The 12,866-nt window shown below is 39.9% G+C and overlaps 1 protein-coding gene across 1 annotated transcript in view; it reads left to right on the top strand.

Moving 5' to 3' along the window:
• The window catches only part of Ola1 (Obg like ATPase 1), a 133,880-nt gene that overhangs the window by 58,976 nt on the left and 62,038 nt on the right, over positions 1-12,866 (top strand). Inside the window, exon 5 of the mRNA XM_005346574.2 lies at positions 3,859-4,034. Within this exon, the coding sequence (XP_005346631.1) occupies positions 3,859-4,034 (176 nt within the window). The remainder of the gene's footprint in view (positions 1-3,858; positions 4,035-12,866) is intronic.

Below are 12,866 nucleotides of genomic sequence, written 5' to 3'. Positions count from 1 at the left end.
CTGTGTGGTTTTGGAGCCTGTCCTGGAACTAGCTCTTGTAGACCAGGCTGGTCTCGAACTCACAGAGATCCGCCTGCCTCTGCCTCCCAAGTGATTAAAAGCCATTTATGCTTTTTTAAAACAGACTAGTTTGTTTTGCCAACTAGTTTGCACAGTGTACAAGACCAAAATCTTGTTTTTGTTTGAAATTCCCACAGACTTAGCACATTGGTAGATTTATAAGGGAACTTATGTTGGTTGGGAATGTTATAATTAGCGAGTCATATTGTAGTTTGCATGTGTATTGATGGTGGCAGTTTGCATATCAAGTAATTCTTTATCCCTGCATTTTATAGTGTAGAGAATAGAAGGACAGGTCCAACCAGATCTTGCATCCTTTTATACACAAGACAGCCCTAGGTGTGCTGTGTAGAATATCGCTTCTGTGGCCTGCGGCGTATGCAGTGCTGCTGTGAAGCCCGCACTCTTCAATATGGTATGAAGCTTGACATTTTCTCCTAACATCTAGCATCCTAGAATATTTTGCAAACTCAGATGTAAGAAGTAAGATAGCAAAGTATGAGAGATGCTGGTGTGTCTCATTGGTGGAATATTTATCTATCACATGAGAGGATTCATTCTTAAGCACCAGCAAAACAAAAATCACATGAAAAAAACCACCAACACCATACAAAAGAAAAGGGTCTGAGAAGAAATTCATAAAGACAATAGCGGAGAGCAAGGGTGCTGTGCTTACACAGACACAACGAAAGACTTGGTGCTCTCAGGTGAACAGCCAGTCAGTCTTGAATGTTGACTTGGTATCGTGAAGGCTAGTCGTTGCTGTAAATCCATCTTCCCTCCCTCCCTCCCTCCCTCCCTCCCTCCCTCCCTCTCTCCCATAGGGTCTTGTATAGCTCAGGCTAATCTCAAACTTACACTTTGAGCCTCCGTCTCTCAAATACTAGGAATCCATGGGTGTCCCATGATACCTGACCTGTGCTTGTGGTCCTTGCTATAGTGGATTTCTGATAGTGTTGTGGAAGCGTATGGTTTGAGTTATAAAAGGCTTAAGACATGGAGATTTAGCAGATGTAGATTTAGATGTAGGCAGTGCTTTCAGAATGTTTGGGTCTGAACTGGAGGAAGGAAGACAGCAACTAAAGTGAAATTAATGTCCTGGAGCGATTAACATATTTGATTCAATATAGAATCTTAAATTTACTGAATGAAGTGTTTGAGGGAAAGAATTTGTGAAATGGAGGATATACTAATAGCCTAAGGTGTCAGGAAATCAAAGGAACAATCTGTGAACAAACATTTATGGGAAGGAAGGAAAAGAAGAAATGACTTCTGTGACAGAGAGTAAAACCACCTAGTACGGTGGTCCATGTGTCCGTAAAGGCTGATGGTTCTGGTGTTCAACAGCATCCCGCAGTAAATGCGTTAGGAAAATTTAAATGCAGTTTCTTAATTACAACCCTCAATTTTATCCAAGTGCCCAAGATAATGGAGAGGAACCTGGTATTTGAAATTCTACTAGAAGCATAGGAACGTTAATGTAAGCTTCTTTATCAGTTTGTCTCACTTAAGCTTTTCACAATGAACAGTTTTTATAAAATAGGCCACTCTTTTTCTAAAACACAATAAAGAAGTTTATTTTAAATTTTAAGATTGTATTAAAAAGGTTTCTAAATTTTAGTTACAATTTTGGTCTTACAGTAATTAGCCAGAAAGAGAAAATTATTATTACTATATGTTGTGTCTAACCGTGTGCGTGTGTGTGTACAGAGAAAGACTGAAATATTAAATACAACAAACCTTTGCTTTTCAAACTCTTATTTTAAAAAGATTGGCCATAAACTAGGTCTAAATTGGGTTCCACCACAAAGATTACCCAGCAGTCCTATCACGTTTCCTTTACTATCTTCATCCCAAGCCCCTCCCCCTAGGTGCTTGGACGCTCCCCATCCCTGCTCTGGTCAATAACCTAGCCTTAGATCCTCAGGAAATAACGGCAGGTCCAACTCCACCTCTTTAGTTTTCATCCAACCGTCCCTTCTTCCTGGGGTAAAACTGAAAACACTACTATGCCTAGTGCACCTCTCTCCTGTCTGCTGTGCCTTAGTTTTCAGGGCTGTTGTTGACTCCCTGTGGTCATTAGCTCTATAGAAAGATAATTGTACAGGATAATTTTCACTGAGTGTCATAGAAAATGCAGTTGTTTCTTTTCTTTCTCCCCCCCCCCCCCCTTCCTTCCTCTTGATTTGGCTTCACTAGTCAAAGTTGACCTTGAGGTCACTGTATAGCCAGGCATGACCTTGAACCTGTGACGTTCTTGTTTCTACCCTGTGTGTGCTAGGTTTACACGTGTGTCCCACTGCACCCAATTTAAGCACTCTTGGAGATGAAACGAGCTCACTGCAATGCCAGAGAAACACTCCCGACTCACCTGCACCCCAGACGGACTTAGTTATCTCAGTCACTGGCAATGCTGCCTATGTTGTTCTTAGTAAGAAACACTATTGTGCCCGTCAGCTGGAGCTTATGTGTTTGTTGTGTTTAGTAGGAAGTACACCCAGTTTGGATTTTTTGGTTTTTGTTTTTTGCTTATTTTGTTGATTCAAATTCTGACATTTGATACATCAGTTTCATGCCCAAAGCACTTAAATATTTAAGTATTTATATATTCAGCAGTATATATATATATACTGCTGAATATATATATATATATATATATATATATATATATATATGGCTGAACAATCTACATTAAAATGAAAATCCTTGGGGCTTGCGTTTTAGAACTCCCTATAACCTGTAACAAGAATGTCTTAGTCTATGTTTCATAAAAATAAACTGTATTTGCTATTTCTTTCTCAAATTCAAGCTATCTCACAAGTCTATAATACTTGTCTAAAATAATTGATACTCTATGTTAGAAAACATTTCTCAGGCAGTATAATCAAATGGATGATTTTGATGAAATTAATTTGTTTATGTGTGTTTACTGTTTTGTGCCTATATCACTGCTTTCTGTTTATAATATTTCATAGCATTTATTCATTTTTGTGATACTGTTCTTCATCTGGTAATTTGAGTAAATCCCAGCTGAATTATTTTGCCACATTATGTCTCCCGAAGGGCATAAAGTCAGTACACATGCTTCAGTAATATCTGGTTGTTTTACCCTTATGTTTCCAGTTGGCAATTTGAAATTATGGCTTCAACTGCACTTTAAATATGTGATAATAGCATGTGTTTCTAATAAGGGCCAGCACTATTTTGTTCAGATAGTGTGAATGGTTGTCACTCACATACGACAAATGCACCTTCATCTGCTTCTTTGATAGCCCCCTAAAAACCATACCCTCAAATCAGGCCGATGAAATTAGCTGCTGTGTAAATTGTGTGTCTGAGTGGTTCATTATCTAATCACCGTCAGAACCACAGTGATAAAGTAGATTGAAGCAGAGAAGAGGTCTGCCAGATGATTTGAGCTCCCCCCAAATCTGGTTTCCCTTGGAAACCCTAATAGTGCAGTTTAGAACTTCAGGCTTCTACGCCTGCATTCAGTGTCTTTATATCCCAAACTTGAAAACAACCGGTAGCTCTGGAATAAAAGTTCTTTTTCCTATAAAGATAATAATGTTAACTTGTCCGTATCAGTTTTTTCAATGTTGATGCTCTTGAACGGTTATTTCTGTGGTTAGTATGTTAAGTGTTACCAAATGGTGGGGGATGCTGTGGTCTGCTTGAGAAGAGTTAAGAATAATTGATTTGCTGTAGCTGTTTGCTCGCCATCTAAAGTCTTCACTCTGTTCACTCTGACTCCTTCCTTTATCTGCGTATTGAATGCTTCTCTTTAACTCACTTTAGGTGCTTTTGAAGATGATGATATCACGCATGTTGAAGGAAGTGTAGATCCCATTCGAGATATAGAAATAATTCATGAAGAGCTTCAGCTGAAAGATGAGGAAATGATTGGGCCCATTATAGATAAACTAGAGAAGGTGGCTGTGCGAGGAGGAGATAAGAAACTAAAGCCTGAATATGTAAGTAAACATTTACAACTTTTAAGGAAATATTTACTGTTATTATTGAATTTTAAAATAAAATAAAAACTGATAAGTTTCATTTGAGGGCACAACAAAAGTATCATGGTGATTAGCAAGCCATGGTGTAGTAATATTGAGAATTTGCAAGGTTATGGGGTAGATTTTTGAGTTTTAGTACTTAGTGAAACATAGCTTTGCAATTAAAAACTAGGTTTTGAAATATGAATATATGGACTTTATAGGTTTGAATTAGTGATTTACACAAAAGATGGATCTTACCTTGGCATAGACAGAATGAGTATACTGTGTGTGTACACGTGTGTGGCATGTAGGTGACACACATGGTACAGTGTACATGTGAGGTCAGAATAACTTCCAGGGTTGGTCCTCTCTTTCCATTTTTATTGAAACTGGGCCTTCAGTCGTTCACCACTGCATGTGCCAGGCTAGCTGCTCTGTACACTTCGGTGATTCCCTCTCTCTGCCTGAGGAGCAGTAGGGTTACAGATACTACTGTGTGTGACTTTACGTGGATTTTGGGGATTTGAACTTAGGTCTTTGTGCTTCTGTGGCAAGCACTTTGCTTAGTGAGCCACCATTATCTACACTACTTGGATATATTTTTAATCACATTAGTGAATTATTTTTAGTAGTATTGTGATGTTTCAAGGTTTTGAAGTTTTATACAGTGGAATTGTACTTTTCATTAAAAAAGGAATGCCATAATTGTACTATTTTATTTATTAACGCCTTCCAGTAACTGTTCTTGCCTTATGTGTAAGTTTGTTGTAGAAATAACTTTCTCTTTGTATGTTACTTTTATTGCGGTGTTTGTTTTAGTTTTCTGAAGGTGATTATACCGTTTCCCCTCCCACATTTATCTTGGTGTTTTTAAGACTGCGCTCCTTAGAAAGAAACCCCGTGGCTCACAGAGCCACCACTTCCAGAGCCTGCTTGCTCTTCTGAGGCTTTATGTTTCTGCTCTAAGCCAGCCTTTCAGTTCCTCTGGGCTTCCTTACTTGCTCACAAGCTCCCCTCTTTCTGCCATGTGGCTGACCTGGCTTTCATTCCTGTTCTCCAGCCATCTGCCCTGGGCTTTCCTTTTCAACCCTAATGAAATCCTTCTCTTTAAATGAACTTTGGTTTTTCTGAAGGACGGAAGGATTCTATACTTGTCTTCTATTATTATCAATAAGTAATAGTTAAGAGTGAAGCTTGATTTGGGGCGGGAAGACATGTGTGTTATCAGTTTCCTTTGTGCTCTTACTGCTCTTGGTCATTTCCTGTACACATGAAGTAGAGAATGAAGAGGTGTCTAATGAAGTTGCATGAGGGTTAGGATAGAGAAGAAAATGGAAGATGAGTTTAAAAACTATTCCTTGGCTGGACATGCCACGACTGCTGTGCCCATGAACTCACAGCAGCTGTTTGCCAGCATAAGACCCGCACAAGTACAAGCCGGTCATGGAGCAGGGAGGGGCTCAAAGCTCCCACCCCCAACTTGCATGCTATTGACAGCTAATGGCTGCTGGGGCAGGAAGAGTCTGTTTTATTTAAGGGTCTAGTCTTTGTTGCATTGACTGTGCTCCAGTGAATGCCCCATACTGATGAGTGCATGAGTAATACAAATTGTACTTGGTAGGTTATTTAAAAAGAATGAAAAGACACAAAATTGGGGTGGTGGATTGTAGTAATATGAGTGGCGAGGCTGCGTCCCCAGCACCCCGGCCGCCTGCTAGCTTATGCCCCGAAATAACAACACACAAATTGTATTCATTTAAACACTGCTTGGCCCTTTAGCTCTAGCCCTTACTGTCTAATTCTGATATCCCTATCAACCCATCTCTAATAATCTGTGAGCACCGGTCTTACCGGGAAGATTCTAGCTACATCACGTGTGTCTGCCCAGGAGCGGGGCATGGCGTCTCTCTGAGACATCTGCCCCCGAGAGGAGAGCTGTCGAGTCTGAGCTCACTTCCTCTTCCTCCCAGCATTCTGTTCTGTTTACTCCACCCACCTATGTTTTAACCTATGAGGGCCAAGCAGTTTCTTTAATTGCTTAACCAATGAAATCAACAGATTGATATATGATACTCCCACATCAGTGAATCTGGGAGGAGTTGAGGTAAATACCCAAATAAATTGTATGAAGTTATCAAAGAATTAATAAAATGTACAAAATAGTAAAGGTTAATACTAAGACAAAAATAATATTTCTAGAGATGGAAATGTTGCTTAGCTGTAGAATGTTTGCTTAGCATGTGCACACATACATAAATATCCTCACACACATGGCTATGCACCCCAGCACATACACAGATAGCAGGCATAGTGACAAACAGCTGCTATATACTTGAAAGGTCAAGGCAGGAGGATCAGAAGTTATAGGCAAGCCTTATTCCTTACCAGAGGGACTGCCTCATGAATAAAAATGGGCGGTGAAATGGCTAGCGGGTAAATTGACACCCAAGCCTGACAATAGGAGTTTGGTTCTCGAATCCACATATGCCCTGTGGAGCCTGACCCCCATTACATGTGTGTATGCACAATATGAACATAAATACATAAATATGTTTAGAAAATCATCTCCTATTTTGTCTTATAAGAACTTTATTGTTAATCTTTCACATCTCAGTCTGTAATCTACCTGGGATTAATCTTGTTAGGAGTGTTAAGGTAATTATCATGTTTGATTCTTCTCCCTATTTGGTAAGATGTTGTTCAGCAGCCTTTACTAAAATCTGAAATACTTCTCTTCCTACTCCAGTGAATGCCGCCTCCGTCATAGCAAAGAGCTTTGGAGTTTTAGCTCTAAGAACTCTCTTGCTGAAATGACAGCGACACACTAAAGACTTACTCCACTTTGCCATGGCCTCATTTTAACCAGTTCTCAAGGGGGGTAAAAAAGGAATTCTTGGAAGGATGTGTAAAACTTATTTCTGAAATGTGTAGCCCAGGTTGGCTTTGAACTTTGATCCTGCCTATGGGATTCTAAATCCTGGGATTTTGAGTGTGTAAAAACATGCATGCCACAGGCTAGTAATTTTCATTCATTCATTCATTCATTCATTCATTCATTCATTCATTCATTATATGTACAGTGTTCTGTCTGCATATATCCCTGTAGGCCAAAAGAAGACACCAGCTCTCATTATAGATGGTTGTGAGCCACCATGTGGAATTGAACTAGGACCTCTGGAAGAGCAACCACTGCTCTTAACCTCTGAGCTACCTCTTCAACCTACTAGGAATTTTCTTAAATGACTTAAATATATCTTCTTGTTGTTATTGTCGTTGGGACAGAGTGTCACATAGCCCAGGCTGACCTCAAGCTCTGAATAGCCAAGGATGCATTTGAATTCTTGATTTTCCTGTGTCTGCCTTCCAAGTTTAGGCATCATGGGGGTGTGCCACTGCACCTGACTTTATGTTTGCCTGACATAGAATCCAGAGTTTTGTTCATGCTAGGCCATCGTACTACCATCCGACTTACATCTTCAGCCTCCAAAAGCATCTTTTCTTTTTTTAAAGAAATGATTTATTTATTTTTATTTCATGTACATCTGTTTGCCTGTATGAGGGTGTTAGATCCTGTGAAACTGGAGTTATAGACAATTGTGAGCTATCATGTGGGTGTTGGGAATTGAACCAGGTCTTCTGGAAGAGCAGCCAGTGCTCTTAACCACTGAGCCATCTCTCCAGCCCCAAAAGCTATAGCATGAATAATAAAAACCCAGAGACAGATATTGGGGTTCAACCTGGAGATCAGAAAAGCAAAAAGCCAGTCACTGACTCTTAGCTTTCTACCTCAGACCAAAATGGCAATCTGCCTCCTCTAGTCCTCAGAATGAGACTGAGCTGAGACCTATCTCCTCCCATTTTGTATTCTTCTCTAGTGCTGGGATTACCCTCTGTGGCTAACTAGTGTGGCTGCTGGGATTAAATGTGTGTGCCACCACTGCCTGTTCTGTAAGGCCGACCAGTGTGGCTGTTTTACTCTCTGATCTTTAGTCAATCTTTATTTATTAAAACACAAATAATATACCACTATAAAAAGCATCATTTCTAAAGATGTTAAGAGTAATATTCATTGAAACTGAATAGCATCCTTCCATCTTCCTGTGTAGTCTCTAGTTAATGAAGGCCAGTTGTCTAAAATGAAAACCTGTATTTGTAGTCCGGGCTGGGCTTTACCTTACTATGTATCTCAGGCTGGCCACAAACTCAAAGTAATTCTCCTGCCTCAGCCTTCTAGGTGCTGAAATTACAGGCATCAGCGACCATGCTTTTTCTTTTCTCCTCTCTTCTTTTCCTTCTTTTCTATCACCACCATTCCAGCTAGCCTGGTGGCCCTTGAAATCTGTGAGGTAACTAACTTCCTGCCTCTGTCTCCTGAGTGCTGGAATTGCAGGCATTTATTGTAATAGTCTATCCTCAATGTCTTACTTCTCCGTTAAGGTAAGGGCTAAAACAGAAGGTTCCTGCTTTAAAAACGGTGCTTCTCATGGTAAACTGCACATAGCACAACATTCTCCATTAACCATTCAGTGGTGTTAAGTAGTCATCACCAAAATTTTTCATAAACTTTGAGTGAAATTCTGTGCTCTTCACATTTTCTTATCTCTGTTTCTGGTAACTTTTGTTTTCCTTTCTGTCTTCAAAGATTTTTACCTATTCTAGATGTCTTATAAAATAGAATTATATGATTTTCATTATTTTCTGTTTGGCTTATTCCATTAAACATAATATATTCAAGAATATCAAAATATCTATTTTTATCACTTTTATTTACTTAAGTATATGTGTGAGTGCCAGCTCACATGCATGTGTACCACATGTGTGCCCAGTGCCCAAACTGCCTGTAACTCGATGTACCAGCATGTGGGTGTTAGGAGCTAAACTGTAAGAATGCAAATACTGTTAACTTCTGAGTGGTCTCTCCAGACTCTTTATTGCTATTATAAAATAAATTTATAGAAAGCAAACCCGAAAGTTAAAAAAAATACTTAAGTTCATCAATCAGTTTAGAAGCTCATGACCCATAGGCTGGGGAAGATAGTGGGTGAAGATAGTGGGTGAAGTATTTGTAAGAGAGCCTGAGAGTGAGCCCAGAACCCATATAACAATCCAGCTGCCCTGGCACACTTACAGTCCCAGTGCTGGAGAGACAAAGACAGCAGGGTCCCTGGACTGCTGGCCACCCAACCCAGCCTGCTTGGTAAACTGCAGGCCAATAAGAGACTCCTAAGCAGTGATGCTGAGTTTGTCTTCTGGCTACCACATGAACACATACATACGCATCCGCACAGACATGAACACAAACACACACACAGAGATCAGTAGTGAGGGCTGGAGAGATGACTCACTGATTGAGAATGCTTGCCGCTCTTGCAGAAGACCTCATTCCCAACACCCATGCCCAGCAGGTCCCACCTGCTTAAAATGCTATCTCCTGGGGATCCACTCTTTCTAGCATCTGTGGGCACTTGCACACACATACACACACATCTATTTTTAATGTATATTAATCAGGAACATACTTAGATTATTATAGTTTATTATTTGAATCTATTCTATACTTTCAGGAAGTTTGAAAGATAATTTTTTTTCAAAGTGAGTGATAAAATCCTTAATTTGATGTGGTAATATCAATGCAGAACTCAAACTTTATGTCTTGTTTTTCTGCTGCCATGAAGTGACACCTTGACAAGGCAGCTTATAAAAGAAACCATGTCTTGGGGGCTTGCTTTTGAGAGTGAAGTCATGATCATAATGGCAGGGAATATGGTGGTAGGCAGGCATGATGCTGGGACTGTAGTTTTAGCCCACATCTGATCCACAGCTTCAAGGCAGAGAGACCAACTGGAAATGGTGTGGATTTTTGAAAGCCAACCCCCAGTGACACACCTCCTCCAACAAAGGCCACCTCCTAATCCTTCCCAAGACAGTTCTACCAGCTGGGGACCAAGCATTGAAATACAGGAACCTATGGTGGCCATTCTCATTTAGACCAGCACACTGTGGTAGGTTGGACTACTTCAAGGGTGCAAAAGTAATTACTCTAGACACTGGTGAGGGGTTGAACAATGCTGCTGTTAAGCAACAATTGGAAAGGTTGAGCTAGTGTTTCCTTTTTGCTTTTTACATGAGAACCTCTGCATAATTGACTATAATTAACCAAATAATCCTAACACTATATTTTGCTTAATTTACAGTCATTATTTTTGGTAAAGAACTATTGTAAGGTTTTAGGGAACAAATTGACTTCATACTTGGTTGTATAGCATGTGAACATATAGGTAAAAATTGCTAGATATGAAAAACTTCTATGACCTTTACTCTCAGAAATTTTATTTTTAAATTGAAGCTATTAGTTGAAAGGAGCAGATTATTTTAAAAAATAAGATTTTCATCTTAAAATAAGACCATAAATGCAGTGAGATTAAGAAAATACTCAAGAACAATTTGTTGTATAGTCATATGCCTTTTGGTGTTAAATTTTAAGTCGTGCCAGGACAGCTCCTGGAAGCTCAGCAGTCTGCTCTCTCTAGTGCTCTGTCACTCACAGAGGAACCTGCTTTTCCTTCTGTTGCCATTATGATTTATATCTTGCCTTAGATATTTTTTTTCTGACTTTTGCTTCTTTATAATTTATGCCTACTTAAAATTAGCTTACTTTGTCCAAGGTAGCTTGTCTGGTTCTCTCAGCATTTCTTCACTTGCTGTCTTATGTGTGCTCTATATTTTCTAATCCAGACTCAGGACCTGAGCACTGCATTGCCCTCGCTCCCATTTTGGCAGAGCTCTTACAAGACACCTCTGCATGGGGTCAGATGCCCACTCGTTATGACTGAGAGACTAAGCTCTTAAGAGAAGTTGTAGACTGGGCTACATTACTTTAGAAAAGGATTAGGAGTCAATTACCATGGTGGACAGTGTGTTCAGTATGCTGTGCAAATGTTATGTGTACCTGCACACCCTGTTCTCCATTTGAGGACAGAAATAAGGAAGTGCAAAGGTGTTTGAGACCTCCCAAGATAATGCAGAGCATTTGAATTTGGAGCAAGTGTCCCAAATATTAAGTTCATTTGAGACCAGACTATTTTAGTACCATCAGTTTGTATAGCATATGAGACAGAAGTAAATTTATGTAAGAACTGATAACAAAAGGCTAGATATGTCACTGGTTTATATATAAGGGGGTGTTGGTGTGCGCACACATGCACACGCGCATTAGAATGCTTCCTTAGGATTTGATCAAGTTTGATCTCAAGCATCAAAAACAGTAGATCAAAAGTGGGACTTGGTGGTACACACCTTCAATCCCAGTAGTTCAAGGTCATCTAGGATTTATAGTCTCAGAAACAACAGGAAAAAATAAAAATAAAAAGTGAGACATAGGAAAATCACAAGTTGAGGCTTGTCTGCTGAGTGAGAAGTTGTCACAAACAAATGATAGCAGAGAGCTAGAGCCTGACGGAGAGGTATCATGGCTTCTGAGTGTCAGCTGGGCAAACCAAGGACCTAAGTTTGTATCCTCAGCAACAATATAAAAGCTATGTTTGTTGAAGAGCAATCAAGGAAGATACCCAGCATTGACCTCTGACCTCCACACATATACATAAAGAGAAAACGAAATACATAGCAATGCTATGTTACATATGACAGAGAAACAGTTAACCAAATATGTCTACCCATTCACTTTTACTTTCCCAGTAGCCTGCCAAACACAGGCAGGATTTTTAAGAAGACGAGCTGCTGTCCCCATGAACGTGACCTCCCGCAGGTCTTAGTAGTATCTGGCTTCTCTGTCTGTTGTGCTGCAGCTGTGTCCCTGTGCTCCCTCTGTGCCTCCATCCGCTCCTTACTCCACCCGATGACCATGTCCCTCACTCCAGAGGTCAAGATGAAGGTCTGTGGACACAGGAATTCTTTCCATTTTACACCAATCAAGCCTGAAGCCTGCTTACTCCTCTTATCCACAGGAAACCTTATACTTCTGTTTTTTCTTCTCTTGCATTTAAATGGCTTTTAGATATAATTTCTATCCTTAAATATTCGCCCTCTTAAAGTGAACAATTCAAAGAGCTTTAGTATACTCATAAAGTTGTTTTTGTCCTGAGCAATACTTCCTTCCTTTTTTCCTCTACAGATTTTTTAAATGTTAACTAAAATTATTGGGTGCAGACATGTTCTGATAGGATTCTTTTCATATTCTTCATTATTTGCATATACCTTCTGTTACATTCTGAGGACAGAATCTAAATTCTAAACACAAATCTATTTATATTTCATGTATGTTTATGCATATTGCTGAAGATAGTTTCATGCAGTGTTTTTAGTATTCCTTCATTTTGACCGCCACTAATCACACGGAATCAAATGTGCAATTTTTCAGTGGTAGTTGTGTCATTGTTCAGAAAACTGGAGGTTTTGGAGGTTTTCAGGTTTTTTGTATTAGGGATTCTCAGGGGTTTTGTTTTGTTTTCCCCAAAGACAGGGTTCTCTTTGTAGCTCTGGCTGTTCTGGAATGCTCTCTGTAGACCAGGTTAGTCTGGAATTCAGAGATCCACCTGCCTCTGTCTGGGATTAAAGACATGTGCCACCATGCCTGGCATGAACTAGCTTTTCAACAGTTCCAAGAGTTTTCATTGTCAAGTAAAAAGTTTTGGGCAGGTCAGGCTATGGTGGTGCACACCTTTGCTCTCAGCACTGGGGAGGCAGAGACAGTGGATCTCTGTCTGTCTGTCTGTCTGTCTGTCTGTCTGTCTGTCTGTCTGTCTGTCTGTCTGTCTCTGTCTCGCTCTCTCTCTCTCTCTCTTTTTTGGG

Source organism: Microtus ochrogaster, chromosome 4, assembly GCF_000317375.1.
Source record: "Microtus ochrogaster isolate Prairie Vole_2 chromosome 4, MicOch1.0, whole genome shotgun sequence".
Classification (NCBI taxonomy): Eukaryota; Metazoa; Chordata; class Mammalia; order Rodentia; family Cricetidae; genus Microtus; species Microtus ochrogaster.
Note: the sequence above shows the minus strand (reverse complement) of the source record. Positions and strands in the feature narration are given on the sequence as shown.